This window comes from Parasteatoda tepidariorum, chromosome 1, assembly GCF_043381705.1.
Source record: "Parasteatoda tepidariorum isolate YZ-2023 chromosome 1, CAS_Ptep_4.0, whole genome shotgun sequence".
Classification (NCBI taxonomy): Eukaryota; Metazoa; Arthropoda; class Arachnida; order Araneae; family Theridiidae; genus Parasteatoda; species Parasteatoda tepidariorum.
The window spans coordinates 64105534-64127001 of NC_092204.1; the positions used below are offsets into that span (position 1 = coordinate 64105534).

A 21468-nucleotide genomic window follows, 5' to 3' on the forward strand; every position below is an offset into this window, starting at 1 on the left:
CAGTCTTCTCTTTTACTGAGGACTTATAAATGATAAGACCCAAAAAAAGATTTTTAAAAGTAACGATAAAACAATAAGATCCCAATAATAATGAGCTGGCTGAGTTAACCAACAAGATATTAGGTACAAAAATAATAAAACACATTATGATACAAAAAGGTTATTATTTTACATAAATATTTTTTCCCCTTTATTCTCTATAAATTTATTAATTTCTAACATTTTATTTAACTTCTTAATAGATAAAAGACAGTTAATATGCATTTTAAACACAAAAGCAGAACTTTAAAAACAACAATATAACTTTTATTTCTTCACAAAGTGAATACATACAATTTAATACACAAATGAATTAATATACATATGTTTCTTCCAGCTGATGATTATTAAAATATGCTATGCAATGAAATTAATATTTTCATACTTTCCAGTTATAATTCCATTTGCACTTTCAGAATACATTTCAGGAAATTTTGAAATGCCTCATATAAATAATAAATACATCAACGTTACATCATGCATCCAAAAAATAAAGAATAGTTTCAGAAACCAACTAATAAAAAATAAATAAAAATTATAAAAATCAGGAGGAGGCAAAATTGTACAGTTTTCAACACTAAAGAAATTCAAGAACATATTCTTTTCCAGCTTCAAAACAGATAAAGTGTGATATAGCAGCTGACCAGAAAAACAAAAACAAAAAAACAATGTTTTCTATTGCATGACTCTTTTAACTGAAAATTTGTAGTCAGACTGACTATGCCATATCGTTTCGGCTATGAGTGATTATTTTGAAACTTTGTTCTACGCTTTTCTCAGTTAACAGCGGACCGTTAAGTTTCTCAGCTAAACGTTTGGAGATAATTTTGAAAATTACTGGCAATAAATTAGTTAACGTTCTAAACAGCATACACCAAACTGTAAATTTCTATCCCTTTCTATTTTCTTTAGTTAACTTTTTTAAATATTTAGTCTTTTTTTTTTACAATGAACCAAATAAGACAGTGACTTTTTTAAACAAGTTGGTGATCCTAAGAGATGCCAACCACCCATTAGGTGGCCAGACAGAGTTATAATAGATCTCCAAATGATCAATGCTGGAAGATGGAGGGCAATGGTGACTAACAAGGCAAGACAGCGAAAACCTATTGAGACAGCCTTGACCTGTGCCAGGCTGTAGTGGCGAAGAAGTCTTTTTTTGGTACATCTGCCATCGTGAAATAAAAACAAATGAAATAAAAACAACGCTTCCATATGAACATTTGTTTACATGAAATATTAAAACCGTCTAAATTGCTTCTTAAATTTTTCAAAGTGAAAATCATCTGTTGCTTTCTCTTCATCTTCTTGTTTCCCCTTAGTAGAACCTGAAAATAAAATAAATAAATTTGTGAAACAAAAAGCATTTTTAAAAAAAATAACATTTGAGATTCCTCCATTCAGAACCAGTGTGATACAAAAAAAAACTAGATTTTCACCATACTAATGAAATTCAATTTTTAGCAATTGTATTACGATGAATGAAATTGAATCCAAATAAAAATTGTTTAATGAAACTAACCCAATGGAGCAATAATCTTAGGAGGGCTATGTCGATCTGTAGTTGTGGCTTCTTTTTTCATTTTTTTATGCTTTGGGTTGTCCGTCTCATCAACATTGACTAAAGAAAAAATAACAATTAGCCAGAAATAACATGTTTACAATTGCCAACAAAACAAATATAAACCAAGCACTTACATCGGTTGTGTTGTACAAAATTCACGGCCATATTTGTGGGAACAAAAGACATGCTCTTTTCTTTCTTTTTCATTCTCTCTCTTAACACTTGAAGTTTAGCTTCTTCAGTAGCCTCAATGTTTCGAATCCGCTCCCTTAAACAATTTCAATTGGATAAGTCAAGAGTTATTTTTTAAACTGTAGCAATATTTTTTTACATTAGTTTATGAAAAATTTAACACTGGTAACTAAACATTGATTGAAACTTTTACAACAAAATTCATACATTATTAATAAAAATGTCAAATGAATGATAAGGTTTCTGTAAACTATTTTCATAAAAATGCAATTTTTTATTCAATCAGAGCAATAAGTATATTTAACATCAAAGAAGAAAATTTAATAAATTTTAATAAAAAGTTTTGCTTTTTTAATAAGAAAGAGAAGTTACAATCATGCCATTTAACTCACTTAAACAACATGTGAACAAATGAAATAGAAATTCACAAAAATAGATTCTTAGAAACTTTTAAGATATATTTGAGAACATATGGCTAAATAGTTCAACTTCAACTTTTTTAAAAGCTGTAATCAAACTTTTACAAAAATCTGCTAGTTATAAGACTACTAAAAAACTAATTACAAAATGTTGAATTGGAGAATTTCTATTTTTTTAGAAAATGATTCAAGAAAGTGAATTCTGATCAAAAATAATTTTTTAAATTTTTATTTTTTTTTTTAAACTGTATAAATAATGTTCAAAGATTAAGACAATTACTGAAACTAGAAATGAGAACACTAACTATACAAGTAATCAAAATCTAAATATTACAGATTGGTACAATGAAAAATCTAATGCAATTAATTAAAAATTTTAATTTTTAAATATTCATTTATTAAACACAGATTTATGTTGAGAGTCAAAGGTTATAAAATTTCTATACTTAAAAAGGTTTTTTTCCTTCTTAAATAAGTACAAAATAGCACATAACGTAAAGAATTTGAACAATATCTACAAATAAACATACCATTATACAAAGCATTTCATATCCTTAAATCCAATATTTTCTGATAAAAAAAGACTTACTACAAACATAATTTTTGCAAAAAGAATATAGAGGTAAGCCAAAAGAAGCAATATTGAATTTTGACCCATATAGTTTAAAATTAACTGTTTAAAAATTCATTACTAAAATACTATTGTTACAAAGAGTTAGTAATTTAATAATCTTAACTCTGCGTGCAATACATAAACTTTTTGTAAAAATTCAAATCATATCATTAGATCAAAAATAATTTAAAATTACTTTCATTTGCCAAGATGCACATTAAAATTAGAGTATTACTTAAAATTATCATAAAAAGCAAATAAAATTTAAAAGAAAAATATAATTAGGACTTATCCTAGATACTAACTCAATCCCCAAATCTACTTCAGGAATTCCGGAAAGCATCTGATTCGATAACATTTCTTCTGATTTCTTTGTTGTTGAATGTCGTAAATGTTCAGGTACTTCAAATAAGACATCCACATCCTTAAGAGGACTAAACATTGGAAAAAACATAACATTCTAATAAAACGTAACAATGTAAACATTCTTGTTATTAAGCGTTTTAATCAGGTATCAAAAATTAACATAAAACATGTAAATCCTCTACTTAATACATTTTTGACCAATAATAAAAAGGTACAAAATTTAAAACACATAAAGTATTTAGATAATACGAAGATCCATACATATCTCTCTTATGTGGTACTATGAATTGAGTTGTATTTCATAGTCGATATTGTCAAAACTAAAATGTTTTGCAAAATGTTTCAATTGCTGAAATTTCGTAATGGAAATGAGCTCATAGAGAAAATAATATGTTAGTCATATTATAATATTTCGAATATCCATGATGTATTTTAAGTAAATTAAATGCTAAAGCAAATATCATTAATATCGGTACTTTTCGGTTGGCCGGGAGTAAGCAAAAAGTTTCCAAAATATTTAGTCCCAACCAAATTTTTTCATTTTGTTTATTCTTTAAATATATAAAAATTAAATAAAAAAAGAAAATTGAATAAAATTATAAAATAATTGAATTTCCTTTTATTCTAACCGAAAAGTACTCTAATAAAACCGATACCCTTATAATATCTAATATAACCAAAAAGTACTGACAAAAAGAAGTGAGAAGTAATTCTGTGTGTTTATGATGCTTACAAATTATGTTAACATTAATATAACATAATTTATTTGGCACATAATTAGTTATGTGCATTATGTTAATAGTTATTATTAAACTATAACTATAAAAAAATTGTGATCACGAAAATATACTTCGAAGTAAAATCCTAAAAAAAACTATAGAATATCTTTACAAGAAATAGCGATTTGTGCTTCTTTCACAAGGAACAACACACATCATATTTCAAATAATGAAACCTAATTTCGATCACAAATAATATTCTATTGATGTTGACAATTAACTTGTCTGTAACAACTGACAAAGATTTAGAAACAGCATGAAAATATTTCATTTAAGTTATATTATCGCTCAGGGGATTTAATTATGTTTACAACACTCATTGCAAAAATTGATAACTGGTTGGAATTGTTTGGAAATAGGAAAAACATAACTCAGTAATGCTTAAGCTACACATTTTAAATTAATATTAAATATCAGGAAGTCATCTAACAATTATTTCTGTTTCAATTTAGTTTTTGCAATTATTGCTGTTGCCAAGTACTACTATGATACATCTCAAACAAGATTAACTTAATAACGAGCAAAGCTAGCTTGATTTGCAAAATGAAACATAAAAGGACATGTTGTTGTCTTTGGAGGTTGGTGACTGTTGGCAGGCAAAAGGTTGAGCCCACAAGATTTTAATTATAAATATCTATAATGTATAGTTAATTAAAATTAAAATTATTGCAAAATAACTTTTAATTGATAAATCAATGATAATTACCCATCACTATCCACACTCTCTTCACTTTCATGAGCCCTTTCATTTTCAGCTATTTTTCTAAAATAAAATTTTAAATTATTTTTTTCTGAATAATACACATTTTACATGCACAAAGGCAGATTAATATTTAAAATATGGATAAGTTTATATTAAGTTATAGAACTTAAAAACTTTCTGAGCATTTAATCAATAAATGTTTTAAAAATAATGAAATCAAAAAATTTATTCAGTCATTATTAAAAAATAATGTTACCATGAGGCTTAGATTTTTCAGTTAATAAATGTTCAATTATAAATAATTATATTCAGTTAAAGTTGTGTATTTTAAAAGACAAAACAAATCCTAAAAGTGCATTGCTAAAAGCTCCTATTACTATTTTGCTAACAAAGGTTTTTTTTTAAAAATATTCAATAAGTTAAAATATTGCATTTCTAAAAAGTAACAAACTTATTTTATTATTATTTTACCACAAAAATTTTGAATGAAAAATTGTTTTTATAAATACACAATGCTGCTGAAATTTTTAATAAAATTACTAGGTCCTCAAAAAGCAAAATCATTACAGAGGTAAATTTTAAGAAATTATAAAAATCACAATCAATATGAACAAATATATGAGTACTTACGATGCTATATTTGCCAATGCAGGAGTGCTAGAAACTCCTTTTCTTTTATTCAATTCCTCATCAATATATTTCATCCTACAAACAATAGCAAATAAATAAATAAAATAAATATATATTGATTTCTAAACAAACTAAATGATTTTTGCTCATAAAATTTTTCAATATGGAGTAATAAAATGCCAATAATAGTATCTTCTTAGTATCAAGAATTAAAATACATGATTCAATTAAATACAAATAAATAAATAATTCAAATAATTAATTCAAAATGACAGCTAGCATAAGATAATACTGAAAAGTTTTTTGAGTTTGGAACTAGGAATTTTACTTTTTATTATTCAGAAAATTATTTAAAAAAGTTTGATATATAAAGTCTGTGCCTGATTTTTACGAACACCTAGTTTACTATTTGACATCATATGGATTCAAAGAGAGCAACATATCCCCTTCCTTCGAAAGCGATTCTTTTGTAATTTGAAGCTTGTTTAAACCTACTAAGGTTAGGTAATCACTTACAATAATCATTTTTGTTAGATACATCATAGTTAAAAAATTTCATGGTTTTGAAAAGAAAAGAAAAAAATATTTAAACTTTTGACAATGCATTGGAATAGAAATTAGTAAAGTATTTATAAAATTAAAAACAATTTAATAAAAACTAATTAGCTAAAAATTATAAAATTTTAAATATAGTCAATTCTAAAAGAGCAAAAAATATTTTACTGATGAACAATTAAACTGTAAATGCATGAATACAAAGCACAACACATGTAAATTTGAAATTTCAAAATTTAACTTGAAAAATTTCTTTGTACCAGGCACTTTTAGTTATTCCATTTAAATAACATGTATTTCAATTTCATACCGCAAATAAAACAATAAAATTAGTACAACAAACTTATTTAAATGCTTGGAATTTGGTGCGAAAAAACTATTTTTCGCTATTATTTTGTAAATTCCAAACATATTTCAAGGCGACAAATTTGTGGCCCATGTGTATTATTTTAGCGACATTTATAGAGCATTTGGTGACAATTGTCACAATACTGGCAAGAAATCTACATATAAATATAGATTTGATCAAAAACAATTTATTTTCTTTTGACATTTAACATTTTTAAGTAAAAGTTATAACTATTAGTCTTAAAATTGTGGTGATTTTTAATGTGATAATAAAAGTTATAATAAAAAATCTAAGTAACAAAATGCATAAAAGATAAATTTGTAAATGACAAAAGTAGCAGTAAAGAATTTTCAAGAATTTGTAGAAGAAACTGCATTAATAATTATAAACACTTCTAGAGCAAAAAAAAAACAAAAAAAAAATGAAAATATTAAAATAAAATTAATGCAAAATCGTAATTGTATGAATTTAAAAATAAAATTTGCGTCAAATTATTTTTAGCTAAAATATATATTTTTTAAAATAAACTGAGTCACATTGTATAGAAATCTACCCACACTGAATACTTACATGTCAGCATCCTCATCTCTTCGGTTAGTCTCTGCAGAAAAGACACTACCCAAATGAACTGCATCCAATTCTTCCACACCAGATCTAAAATATAAATAAATATTGCTTTTTAAAAAAAAATCATTACAGAATCATTAAATCATTATTTAAAATTTGTAACAAGAAAGTCAATAACATAAAAAAAGTTATAAATACAGGGCTGCCACTGGATGAAAACAAGAAAAATAGTTGCTTTAGTTGCATCATATATGAAAAAAAGTCTCCAAGATATATAAAATAGTTGCTAACATCATATCCTCTTCTAATATAATTTTAATTATTTGTTCTGTAATAGCATAAAGTTCAAATAACATGCAGTTAGATACTCATATTTTATAAAAAATGTACATTTATTTGTGGATTTGCAAACAATATATTCTTTCACACTACGCATAAAAACAGGGAGTTTTATTTTTATCTGTTACAGAACAGTTGAATATGAAACTTGAATTTCCTTTCTCGGTTCTAATTTGCAGCTGCTTAGTTTAGATATTTAAAAAAAAAAAAAAGAAAGAAATATTGCAATTTAATTCCGTTTTATTTTGTTTATTTTTCATAACTGACACATTTCCAAATTTTAATGCTTATCAAAAAAATTACGATCACAACTCGACAAAACGAATATCACCATATACCTTTTTTTCTATTCCAAATAGCTCTAAAAAAATTAACAACACATTTTGAGTAATTAAAGACAATTTTTCTAATTTTGCTACTTCATTCAAATTAAAAGAGGGGAAATAACATAATCCTCAAAGATATTACATTAGCTTTCTGAAGCAGGAGGAGTATTCACGTAGTGCGAATACCAATTCCACCAGTCTGATTGGTTAAATATGCCTGTCATGCTTTCGACATCAAACAGTGAGAAATAATAAAGTTAAGATAAAACGAAAGAGCGGCAAAAAAAAGTGGGGGAAGGAGGAAACTCATGAAGCTCTTCTTCATTTTAGTCGCTAATTGGCTTAAAAAAGTAGCCGATTTTAGGCAAGTCATTGCAAATTAGTTGTTTTTACACATATTTCTACTAAAATAGTCGCCATAATTGCTATTGCTTTAAAATAGTCGTTTTAGTCGCCTCTTTAGTCTCCTATGGCAGCCATGTAAATATAAATTAAAGAGATATTTAGTCATCAACTAAATAGATGATTAAATAGCACTGCCAATATGTTTTTTTTTTTTTTGGTATTGTTTTACAAAAAACTAACTTTTCAAACACTGTAGAAAAAACAGTGTCATAAAACTTTGAATTAGAAAGTTAAATGTCAAACAACTAAGTTGGAAATAAAAATTTTCTTAAAAAAATTTTGAATAAAAAATAAATAAATTAACTCATTTTTTGTATTTTTTAAAAAGCAAAAGCAAGAAAAAGGTATCTTTTTAAGAACATTTTTAACAACGCAAAGCTGAACTAGGACCTTTAAGCAAACGTGAATGTGTATTCTGTTCTTAATGTTATAATTAAGATAAGAAAATAAACTATTGCACCACAAATATTTTTGTGGCACAAATATAAAATGATTTATTACTGATTATATTATAAAATATTAAAACGATTTATATATTATTGGAAACTATCTCTGTGAAATTTTCATCAGTAGAAAATAAGGTGCACTATTCTACTTTATTAAACAAACATATATCTTAGTCTATCCATAGTATTTTATAACTTTATTTACTACGACAAATTGCAAATTTGATTTTAGCTAAAAAAAAATTCTTAAAAATACTAAAATGGGGAAAAGCATCTACTTACTTCCCTTTTCCTTTTAATGCTTTCATATCAATAAAACCACCAGTTTTTAATTTAAAAGGATCACTCTAAAATTAAGAAGAAAAAAATTAAACAATGCACTATCAATAACATAACAAACCAATCTAATCAATAAGTAGTTATAGGTAACATTTAGAACATAAGTTTAATATTATTGTAGTACAAATTTATAAGCTAAGATAATACAATTTTTAAAAAAATTCAGTTGAAGAACTGGAACAAAAGTATTGGGTATAAAAAAATGAAATTAGCAATCAATATTAGCTTTAGTGTCTATAAACAATGTTGGAAAAATAATTCAATATATTTAAAATTTGTGGCATTAAACACTGTCACACTTGTGGCATTTGTATTCAATCAAATTAATGTTGATAACTTCTGATAATTGAACAGAAAAAAAAGTGAAGAAAGAAATTGTAGGCATATTTTGGGATCGATTATTCTAACTACTAATATGCAACAAGACAGCTTTATAATGCATTCAACTGCATTTCAATGAAATTAATAATTTAAAGCAAGAGTATTTTATAAGTAATAAAACATTATTAAAACTAAACAATCAAATAGCTAATAATCTAAAACTCTAAAATGAGACTGTTGGATGTAATAAAACTCGTTTAGGTAATCAATATATTTAATACAATAATGAGTAGCAATACATTTGATTAACTATTAAAATTTTGTTCTCTGCAAAGTAATGCTAACTATATGTCCTATTTTTAGTAGTATTTATTAATTGTTCCATTCAAAACTTTTTGTTCAAAAATATTAGAAGAAATATAATTCATGAGAATCATGAAATTACATTAATGAAATTATCATGAAATCCTGATATTATCATGAAATTACTTTCTTAAAATTTGAAATAAAAAAAAAATTTATACCAAAGAATCGAAAAATCGAAAGTTTTTTCAATCAATATATTACAATAAATGTCCTTGACATCGGTAATAGCAAGACTTAGAACCAATGATTTCAGACGGATGAAAATTCTCCTGGACAAGACCAGGGTATACGTTTCCTACAGAAACTGCCCGGATGTCATGTTGGCACCAAAACACACCTTCGAGTGCCCCGCACTCACCACACGTTTTGAAATTGGGATGGGTACCAATTGAGGACAATCTAAGAGCTGTTCTCTACAGTCAAGAGGCACAAAAGCTGGCGGCCACAATAGTCCAGACCTTTGATGTTATCTGAAGATCCATGGACACGAAAACAACAACAGCAAATGTCAAAAAATAATTTTTTATATCAAAAAATCTTTAAGAAATATGCATTTTATAATTGTGTGCAAAACATTTAGATTTACAAAATTTGCTTCACAGACATATAGTAAAACCCTAAACAAAATAGGACTAAACTTTGAAATATTTTTTTTTTTCACTAAATTAGTGCATCCAGATAGCAGATATCTTCCAATTTTGAGAGTTTACAGTCAGAATTCATCGAAAAATTAATAATAAGTAGCATATTTTAGACGTCTTTCTTAAACCATTCTAGAACAAATACCTGAGAAAATGTTTAGTATAAAACTCATACTTACTACAATTAATTCTTCTTCAGTAGTTAACTTCTTACCAAGTGCTAGTCCAATAACACTAAACGTAATAATTATAACAATAAGTGACAAGATAAAAACCTTTAAAAGTATACATTGTATTTAAAAAAAAATACTGTTAAAAAACTGTTTTATTGTTTATAATGTTAAAAAAAACATGTTTACAGTTTAATTATGATATATATTCTTATATTATTATGATATAGGTTTCGATAATAGATTGCTTATCACAACAAAGTTTAGCAATTTTCATTTTAATTTTTGCTCAAGCAACAAACAAAATACTTCGGGTTATAAAAAAAAGCTTAAAGCTATTCATGTGTACCTTTATTTCAAACTGAAATTTAAAAAAATTGTGTTGATTAAATTATAAATTCTTTAAAATTTAGAAATACTATGAATTTTAACAAAAATGTATAGATTTTCACAGAGGAAAACACAAACAGTTTTCTAATTATGAAACTGTTTCCAATTTAAAAAAAAATTATTCTATTGTCTCTTGAGACTATAGAAGAGATATTTCTTTAAAAAGCATAAAAAACTGAATAAATGAATAAACACTTAAAAATCTCCATATGCAGTCAAACCTTGATATCTTAAACTTGAAAAGAGAACAGAAAGATTTGAAATGTTTTTTGAAAGGAAAATCAAAAAGAGTTGAAATGCCAAAAATGTATGTTGTCAAAAAGTACATGTAATCTACAATAGAGAAAGGGAAAACACTGAGCAAAATTAATAAATTATTAGAAAAGTCTATATAAAGTCCAACCTTGATACTTTATTTTTGTAGAGTGAGAGAAGAAATAATTCCAAATACTAAAAATTAAAACCCTCAAAAATCACATGTAATCAAAAAATTTTTTAAAAAATTCTTTTTTATATAAATAATATATACACCAGTGTTCTTCCTAAGCGTTTTTAGAAGGGCAGTCTTCTTGCCCTTTGATCTCAATAAATGTGCCCTTTTTGTCTTTTTTTGAAAGAAAAAAAAAAGCCACCATCTCTCAAAAACACTGAATTTTTATTAATACAGTTTTATTAATTTTTACTAATAATATATAATAATAATTTCATTTTTACAGTGTTAAGCGATTGCTGTTTCAAAACTCAAAGTGCCCTTTTCAAGGAGCCCAGCCCTTTGTTATTTCTAGGTAGAATTGCAAGACAGTCAGCTTTTTCTTTAATTAAATGTCTATATATGGTAAGATTTTAATTTCTACTTAGCCCAATCCACATCATTTAATACTCCTTCACATTAATTTTACCAGTTTTAAGTTTCCTTCCTCTCCCGACATCATTGAACTTTTCTACTTTACTTTTAAAAACTTAATTTCAAACTCTCAAACAATTTTTGTTTCTCCAACATTGATAATTTGCTTCTCAAATATTAATCTAATTCAATCTTGATTAAATAATTAACCATTTTGAACTGATTATTCGCTGAAGATCTCACCTTCTCATAATGATGGTTTCAAATGATTTTTAACTTTTTCTGGAGATGTACTAAATAGCTAAAAAGCAAAGCACCATGGGTATTCATATTCAATCATAAGTTGTTTCTATCACCTATATTTTACAGTAATTAAAAATGACAAGAAATTCTTCTTCAAATCCTACCAGGATGAACATAGAACATTTCAACAAGCATTGAAAGAATTTAAAATCATACACTGTTCATGTCTTCATCACTTATTTGGTTATTGCCCCGTCACCTCTACAATAACCTTGAAGAATAAAAAGACAATAGAAAGGATATGTGGTCACTGCAAATGCTTTGCAACTAACTCAAAAAAGAAAAGAGAAGTAGTAAAAAAGAATTTTTAACTTTCCTCTAAAACATAACAATAATAATGAACTTTTCATTGTGTAGTTTTCAGTTATTATATCCTTTCATTTTACAGTATATGGTGGGTTTTCCCGATCTAGTTTTAAATGGCTTTTCCATTTTTTTTTTAAATTTCAGTTTTAGAATATGTTTTTGATTAAGGTATTTATTATTTATTAGGTTATTTGTGAAAAATTCAAATTTTAAAGAAGAAAAAAAAAACAAGTTGCTTTATTCATATTAAAAGCATAAGAAATTTGTAGGAAATTCTTTTTTCAAAGGAATTTTAACTAAGGAATTTATTTAATTTACTTATAAAAAATTCAAATTTAGAAAAAATAATTTTAAAAAAATTCTAAAACAAGCCACATATTTTGTTAAAATTAAAAGCATAGGAAATTCGTAGGAATCTCTTTTTTCGAGTTATTGAAAAATTTGGGAAACAGATTTAGCCATACTACTAATCTTCAGTTACTGATGTTACAAATATTTTCACTACATTTTACAAATCAATGTTAAATAACTGCATGTCTTATCAATGATAAAGAGTCTTTGCAATACATAAAACTTAGAAAAGTATTTACCAGAAAAGAAAAAAAAATTTCGACTCCACCACCCAATTTCAATGAAATAAGAGCTTACCTAACACCATTTGGTCGTTTTCGCAGTTTTCTTATTTCTTTGGCATCTTCTAAAACTGAACTGAAAGATACAAATAATTAAACTTTGTTTTTTAAAATAAATTTGGACAAAAAGTAATGGTGTTCCTGAAGTCAGGAAACTATAAAATAATAGACAAAAAAATATATATAAATAAAAAACATCATAATGGGATGCATTGGGATCAAGATTTATAATAATAGAATACACCAAACATATTGGGATAGTCAAGTAAAGGTTTGCAACAAAAAAAACTTCCGAAGCAACAAAAAAAACTTCCTAACTCATATAATTTTTTCATTGAAATGCTCTTTACATATTAATTTACGTATAAAAAATCATTCTTCACATATTAAAAATTGGAATCAAATTCATTGGTCTCTTAAAGTGTAATTCACAATATAAATGGATGAATGATAAAGTGTTAAGCTTTTTTCCACAATAACCACTTATGTTGTTTTATTTTGAAACAGGAAATTTTTTAAAGGATTCAGAAACAAATTTGAGATTTGAAATTAAAAAAATTAATAAAACTCTTAGTGAGATTTTATTGCGCGAAAATTGCTATGTTTAGTACCTACTTGGTAGAAGCCACTGCTTTAGATAATTCACAATTTGAGAATTTTATAAGGAGCCTCATAGCATAAAAGATGCTTACTAAATTTTTCAGCATACAGTGAAACATTTGTTAAATGGACACTCTTGAGAGTAATAAAATTGTCTGCTTACGAAAGTAGACCATTTATGAGAAGGGTACCCTAATAACAAAGCTTAACACCGTAAATTGTTATCAGAATAGCTACAATGATATATAAAAAATAAAATAATTTACAATAAATAAATATCATAGTAAATAGTTAACTTTAAAAAATAAGTTTTTCAATACAAAAAAAAATATACGAAAACATTTGATATATATTTATACATAATTCTAGATGCAAGTACAGAGAAATGAGTATGTTTTTCCTATTTACACAGACACTTAAGTTAGTTATATGATACTGAATAGGAGCTTTTAGTCTGTCACTTCCTCAGGCGGTTTGATTATAAAGGTTCACACCCCCTAACACCTCCCTATCATGTGATAGAAAATGTGGTAATACCTCCTTGTAAGTAAACTTCCAACTATGTACAGAAAAAAATAGTACCGATGCATACCTCTAAGGCACAAGGCTTTATGGAATTGCTATATTCACAATTGATCATCTGACGATTGTCTAAATAAATGTTTCATTTATATGAACACCTCAATGACTAAATTTCTGTTCTCTTTTTTAACTCAGTTGTGTTAAATATAGTCGCAGAAAGGAATTTTAAGATGGGAAGAGAAATTGAGAGCATTTAAGGCTTTATATCAGCTTGTGGGGATCTCATAACCAGAAACATCCAGTCTGAAATATTTTACTAAAAATTATCTTGGTGTGAATGCAGCAGCTAAATTAGTAATGTGAAGAGGACCAACTGAACTTGATTACTGATTAATCTTCCTCTGTTTAATGTTTAAATTGAAGAATTGAACAATATTAATAAAACATTATGCTTTTAAAATTAAATATTCTCTAGTAGATTTACTTATCAATATCTTATAAGTTATATGTTTATTTTACCTTTAAAATATTGTTCGGACAAAATTTTGACATAATTTGAGTAAAAGGGTTTTGGACAGGACGGTTTAAACCATGGATTAATCTATTTCGTCCTAAACCTTGCCAACCCTGCGAGAGACTTCAATATACTTGAGAAAAAAATGCATGAAATTTATTTTTTAGTCAGAAAAAAAATAGCTATTTAAAAAAAATTATCAAGGTTTCAAAGAATGTAAATTCAAGAAGTCAGCAAATACAAATTACTTTTTACTAATAAAGTTTATACCGTAAAGCATTTAACTTCACTACACCAACTAGTAAAAACGATTTCAACAACAATATCTTTCATAAATAGAAACAAGGCCTACTTTTTTATTCATAGGCTTCATTTCATTCGTATAATCATTTTCTAAAAAAAGACTAACTTATTCTTATAGCGATTTAAACTGATACTAAGTAAAAAATATATCTTTACCTCATATCATCATCTTTATCGTCTTCACTATCGGATAATCTTTTAGTTCTTAAGCATTTATTTTTTCGTTTAGATTTAAACACAACTTTCCCACTGGATTCCTCTTTTTCCATTCTGATTTTAATAGAACAAGATAAAGTAAGATATAAGTTTAAGAAGTAATATTAATGGACTCAAGCATCTATTTACAATCGCGATTAATTTATATTTGTCAGGGTTGAAGCTGCCTACATTTGTACGCTTTATAACTAACTCTTAACTAAAACTCTCAGCCTAAAATTTAGCTTGTAGCTTTATCTAGTATTTTCTATAAATATTGATGGCGCTCAAGACGTTGTTGTTGCTGTTGTTGTTAATTCACGTCGCACTGGAGCTGCACAATGGGCTATTGGCGACGGTCCGGGAAAAATCCCGGAAGATGATCCGAAGACATGTCATCACAATTTTGATCCTCTGCGGAGGGGGTGGCACCCCCGCTTCGGTAGCCCGACGACCTGCGCGCGAAGTCGAGCACTTTACGGTAGAACAGTTTAACGAGGACCAATACCGCACACCCTCGGTCCCTACGCAGACTGATCCAATTCGTCACCCACCCGCACACTGACCGTAGCCAGTGATGCTTGACTTCGGTGATCTGCTGGGAACGGTGTCTTAACGATCAGTCCACTGCGGGACCAAGGCGTAAGGCAAATGCTTTTTGGTTTCATGATTGGCGATCGGTAGGTAGGTACTTTATTTACGTCGCACTCGATCTATACAATGGACAATTGGCGATGGTCTGGGAAACATCCCTGAGGATGATCCGAAGACATATCATAGCAATTTTGATACTCTTCAGAGGAGATGGATTCCCTGCTTCGGTAGTCCGACGATCTGCGTGCGAAATCGAGCAAATTACGGAAGAACAGTTTAAAGAGGGCCATGCACCCTCAGTCCCTAATCATGCAAATCAAAGTGGTCACCCTTCCGCTGTCATGATCACAGTCATGTTCACCTGGGAATCGCGTCTTTGCGATCAGTCCACTGCGTGACGATTGGCGATCGCAACTCTCGAATACGCCATCTGGGGAGAGATCGGTTTCATGCCTTTGCCCCTTTTTCTCCTCTTTTCAGTTGTATAGGAATGTACTACGATATTTTCTCTTTTCTTAATATATGTCATTTACATTCAATAAAAATATTTTTTATTTCCGAGATGCTTTTCTTTAGAAGTAAGTTGAATGTAGTTTTCAGTTCCATATAGTTTTCCAACTTAAAAGATTTTAATCTATATGAAAATCAAGAGAGAAACTAACGTACTTCCGTCCTCTATGACTCTCCACACGCTAATGGGGAAAGCATGCGAAGTGTTGCCATAAGTAGAGAGTTCTGCTTTACACCACCTGCAACCCATTTTGATAGCCAATAAAGATCATAGAAGAAAGTACGTTAGTTTCTGTCTTGATTTTCAAATAAATAAAAAACTTTTAAGTTAAGAAACTAAAAATTACATTAAACATAGATCTAAAAGAAAATATCCTGGAAATTTTAAAAAATACTTTTGACAAGTAAATATGAAAAGTATTAAAATATCATAGTACATTCCTATACACCTGAAAAGAGGAGGGTCAAGAAATTAAACTGGCCTTTTCCCCAGAAGGCTAATTCGAGCGTTGCTATCGCGAATTGTAGACTCTTGTTTTTTTGGTTTGGCAAAGGAAAGCCTTTCCTATGCGAAAACATATTTTATTTTTCAATATAAATCAGAATTAAAGGCTTATTAATTTCTGGGTGAAACAACTAGATTTCTTTTTTAAAAAATTTGATTGATTGGAAACACAAGTTGATTACTGTATTTAACTAGTAGTAAATTATTAATTCTAGCTTGCATTTTTTCGGTGCAGTGTGGCTGTGAATGTCAAAGAAATAATCTTTAATATACCTCTTTTTTAAATCTAACATAACTGAATGCAATGCAGTAGTTTTAGTAAGTTTATGTATCAGCTTGAGGAGGCAAAAAAACTGCTGTTTCCCATGTTTTATTCGCTGTTCCAGGGTTCGTTGTAGCCTAGTGGTTGGCGAATCAGACTACGGTCGCGGATCAATTCTCAACCCCCGAGTACGTGCTCGTAAAATCGAAAGTTCCGAGCTTAGTCACCGAGCAGTATCATGGGGTACAGGAATCTGGAGAAAATTCAGATCTGTCTAAATTGAGGAAGCGGCCTCATGAACGAGTGGTGCTGCCATTGTGGTGTGTTCTTGTCAAACGATAGGTACATCTTCCTCACGTAATTCGTAAAAAACCAATAGCTGGTGAGCTTTGTTTTGAAAGATTTGGATTATTTTAATTAAAAATATTTTTTGTTGTATGTTTTTATTGGGGATAGAGCTAGGAGGGGACTCCAATCTGGCTTGGAACTTAAATTAAGTAACAAATTCATGAAATGTAAGACTTAAATTATAATGTGTTAAATGAAATAATTCTTTATTACTTTGATGAACATTTATTAAAAGAGCTAAAGTGAAAATACATAGACATTTTCTACGAATTTTGATTTAACAAGTGTCACATGAATAGTAAATATGTTAAAATTTAGCAAGCAAAATATCAACAGCCCAATATTTAAAAAGTAAACAACAGGAATATCTTACAATCCAATAATACAGAGTCGCCACCAATACTCAGATAAAAAATTTCCCTGATTTTTGAACACTAATTTTATTAAATTTCCCTAGTTTTTTAACCGGAGAACTATTTTTCAGAGAAACCTTATTCTCAAAAATAAAATATATAACAAAACACTATTTGAACATTTCGGGTTGAAAATATATTTTAAAAAAAATTTAATTATTATAAGACCAATTTTTTTTCAAAAATATTTTTGAACATTTCAGTACCTCAAACAAATTTATTCCTTTCTCTAGGCGTTTTAGTTAAATTCTCTGACATTTCCCTGATTTTTTTAGATAGATAAAATTTCCTAAGCATTTCGGTTTCTTCTGATTATTCTGTTGTGTGGCCACCCTGCATTAGGACAATGTTTCTTTCATTTCAATGTACACAAATTCAATGTTTACAGTAATAGCTTTAGAAGAAATAAAATATTCATAGGAAAAATAAAAACATATGCATATAAATAAATCTGAAATTCACAGAAAAATTATATAAACTTTTAACAAAAATCTAACATTAAAAATTCTCCCAACATAAATACAGTATCAAAATTACATAAAAGTGATATAAACATTTTCTCTGGATTGATAAATGTAATCATAAACTAACACAACCCATGTATTTAAGCACCAATAATAAAACCAGTATTTATCCTTCAAACTTGAATTAAATATTAAAAAAATGCAAAATAGGAAAGAACATCTTCATTGAATTACTTTAAAACAGAAAGATTTTTGTATAATTCAATTCCATCGATAATTTATAATAACCATGCATAATATGGTTTTAAATAGATTTTCCCCCATATTTTTAGTTTTTTAAAAAAGGGGTAAAAAATATTACATACACAGTTTAAAAATTATGTCTTGCTATTTATGAAATTTTTTTAATTAATTTGCAAAGTTAATCACAAAATACTGGACTATTTATAAAATATAATTCATTTTTTAAATTTATATAAAAAGCTTAGGTGCTGAAAAAACATTAACAAAAAACAATTGCTCTTTTAGTTAGGATATTTTGAGGTAACTATATTCAAAAGCGAAACAATTTTATGATATATAAATTGGGATGATGAATGCCCTTTTATAAAAAATATATAATTAAGAAGTAGAAACATTTGGAGCTATATTTGTCACAAGTGAAATCAAAAAGCAACCTGATTCCAATGGAAATCTAATTTCATCAATGAAAAATGTGCTGCTAACTAGTTTGCATAAAATATATATATTCATATTTTATAAAAATTAAGGCCTCATTTATATATTTTATAAATATAGTAAATTGAGAATTCTTAAGATGCACAGTACAATGATATTTACAAAAAACTTTCAGATATAAAATTTAATACTAGTATTTTAGTTTTAATTCAAATTTTGAAATCACTATCTTATCACAAAAAAAATCAAAAGCAAGCAAGTTAAAAGGAATTAAAATGCATTTAATAATATTTTCATTTTACTGAAATTTATTAAATAAACCTAAATAAAATATTGCTATTAAAGGAGCATACATTAAAATTTTATTTTAAGGGAAAAAAACTGTTTTATACATTTTAGTTATTAGAATTGATCGCTGTCAGATGTAACAATTTTGCTCGTTTGGCATTACTAAACAATGTAGTTTAAGGAAAAGTTCAAAAATAAAATATATTAGCTTTTAAGTTTAAGAAAAAGCAATAAATTTTATATTTTGTATTTAAGGATGCCAATATGCGATAATTTTCTTTAATAATGGAGTTATTTTTCTGCAGCAACAAGGATAATTTATAATACTACTTTCAAAATCAATAATAAAAAGCAAATTTGAAATTTAAAAAAAAACATTTAATTGATATTTTTTAAAGTTATACAAACATAAAATAAATTTTCAAGCTCTTGATATATAAAGATTGCTTTGAATTAAATAAACTAATAATTTTATTAGTAAAATATGTATCATTCAAATACAAAATCAAGAGATTACTAAAATAAACATGTTCTCCACAAACAGAAATGAAAAAAAAATATGTACCAAAAAATTGAATGCATCTGAAATTTTTGAAAAATTTCTAAAATTCGATAAAAGTTGGCATCCTTGGGTAAAACATAATTTGAATATGTTATTAAGTGCTGATTTAGAAATAAGATTTAAAAAAATAAGTATATTTTGTGCAAATTTTAAAAAAATGATGTCACCCAAACATCTTAGAACAACCTAACTCTACTGAAAATGATAAATAAGTATCTTTAACAGACAAATGGGTCAAAGTATTTTCTGAAACAGTTATAATTTCTATTTAATGATCACATAGAGATATACTACTCATATGGAAACATCTGAATAAAAATATCATAGTAAAGTTTAAATTCTACATTTAAAATAATTTTTGTTCAGAAATAATGGCATAACACAGATTTTACAATGAGTTTTTAAATATAAAAACTTAATTGGGTACAAAAAAAATTATAAAAACTTATTAAAAAGTCTTCCCTACATAAATAAATAAAATACTTAAAAAAAATTAACATTATGATAGTTTAAACAATTTCTACTATTTAAAATGAAACATATAAACGAATTTCAAAAAACAACTGAACACATTTATTAATACTGTTTATCACATGCTCTTTGTAAAGCCATAACTAAGCATTATGGGTCAGATTCAAAAAATGTTGAGTGCGTAAGATAATTAATCGAAACAAAATGAGAAAAATGATAAAAATTAGCACAAAGTATTTGTATCACACAAAAACAAAATTTAAGTTACTGCACTGTGCATATGAGGAAAAAATTGAGATGGTTTAGGTCACAGAAACAATGTTTAAAATAAAATTAAAATACAAATCGAAAAATGGAAGAAAAAGTATGCAGTTCAGAACAAGGTTGGCTTTTTGACATAAAAAACTGTTTCAACTGTCCAGAATTTATTTATGCAATCAAAAAATCTAGGGTGGGGAAAGACATGTGAAAATTGATAAGCAAATTTACAGCATAAACTCTCAAATGCTTTAAACTGAATATATAGTTTACATTGATTTCGTTACAAATATAAATTTAAAATACTTATACAGTTGCAAAATTATTATACCTGAGATTTTAAACAGTTTTTAAAGATAGAAATTTAAGAGAGATTTTTGACACAAGTTATATTCTGGTTAAAACAGTCAAAAACTTGCCAATCCTAGTTCTGCAGGTACATACGTGATGAGCAAATATAGATCACACTAAGAAACTGAAAATGATACTTCAAAATATTTTAATATAAAAAAACAGTTCTGCTAGCAGAGGAAGACACATCAAAGATGAAGAGGAAAAAGAAAACTTGGCTGAAAATCTTTGACAAAGGCATTAGTAATATTTTTAATCACTTATTTGGATGAGGTAGGAGATTGAAGCTCTCGAAATTTGTTTTTCTTATGCAAAAGCTTCATTAAATCTTTGGACATGTAGTACGGCTTTTCTGGAGATCCATCATTTCTTTCACAGTCCTCCACTAAAATAGTTATCATAATAGTTATAGTAATAGTGTCATAAACACTATAATCTGCCTTATTAAGATAATATTTCATCATAAAGCAGACAAAGATACTGAATCATAGCTGACAACGTAAAAAGAAAAAAATACTAGCAAATTTTATGAAATAATATACATTGGGAACTTTTTCCCAATTTAAATACAAAAACTAAACATTAAAAAATATAAATTAACAGAATATTTTCCATTTATGATTCATATTAAATGGACTTAAAAAGTAAAATAGTGTTAGATTTGAATTATATTAATTATACTATTAAATGCTTTTAAGATGATTTGTAACATATTTACTTAATTAAAAATAAAAAGTTCTGAATAAAAAAAGTAGAACATTTAAAAAAATTAAAGCTTCACACTGAGAACAATAAATGAGGCATATTACTTCATCATTTAGCTGCAATACTTATCTAAATACTCATGCCAGCAATAAACTGTAAAAAATCTATTTAGATGAGGGTTTGTTTTCCAAACACATTTTTAAGACATTTTCTTAAATATACAAAAAAAAAAAAAGCTTATGATTAAACTAGGAGAAGCAGTCAAAATCTAGTACAGTCTAGTACAATATATTTCACACATTTCAACAATGCATTTTAAAA

General features: G+C 26.9%; 2 protein-coding genes across 2 annotated transcripts in view; both read right to left on the minus strand.

Moving 5' to 3' along the window:
- Nucleotides 1-284: 284 nt before the first annotated feature.
- Nucleotides 285-15076, minus strand: LOC107455840 (splicing factor C9orf78). The gene is made up of 11 exons (XM_071181358.1): nt 14700-15076; nt 12621-12680; nt 10139-10193; nt 8575-8639; nt 6780-6863; nt 5306-5380; nt 4679-4735; nt 3133-3261; nt 1738-1871; nt 1562-1660; nt 285-1367 (listed from the first exon to the last, which is right to left on the minus strand). Exons 1-11 carry the CDS (start codon nt 14810-14812, stop codon nt 1279-1281), a joined length of 960 nt encoding a protein of 319 aa, XP_071037459.1. The 5' UTR covers nt 14813-15076; the 3' UTR covers nt 285-1278.
- A 2070-nt stretch (nt 15077-17146) lies between these two features.
- Nucleotides 17147-21468, minus strand: part of LOC107455706 (Choline transporter-like 2) — a gene marked incomplete in the record, with an annotated part of 31129 nt that continues 26807 nt past the window's right edge. Inside the window, 1 exon segment of the mRNA XM_071181360.1 lies at nt 17147-20827. Within this exon segment, the coding sequence (XP_071037461.1) occupies nt 20703-20827 (125 nt within the window).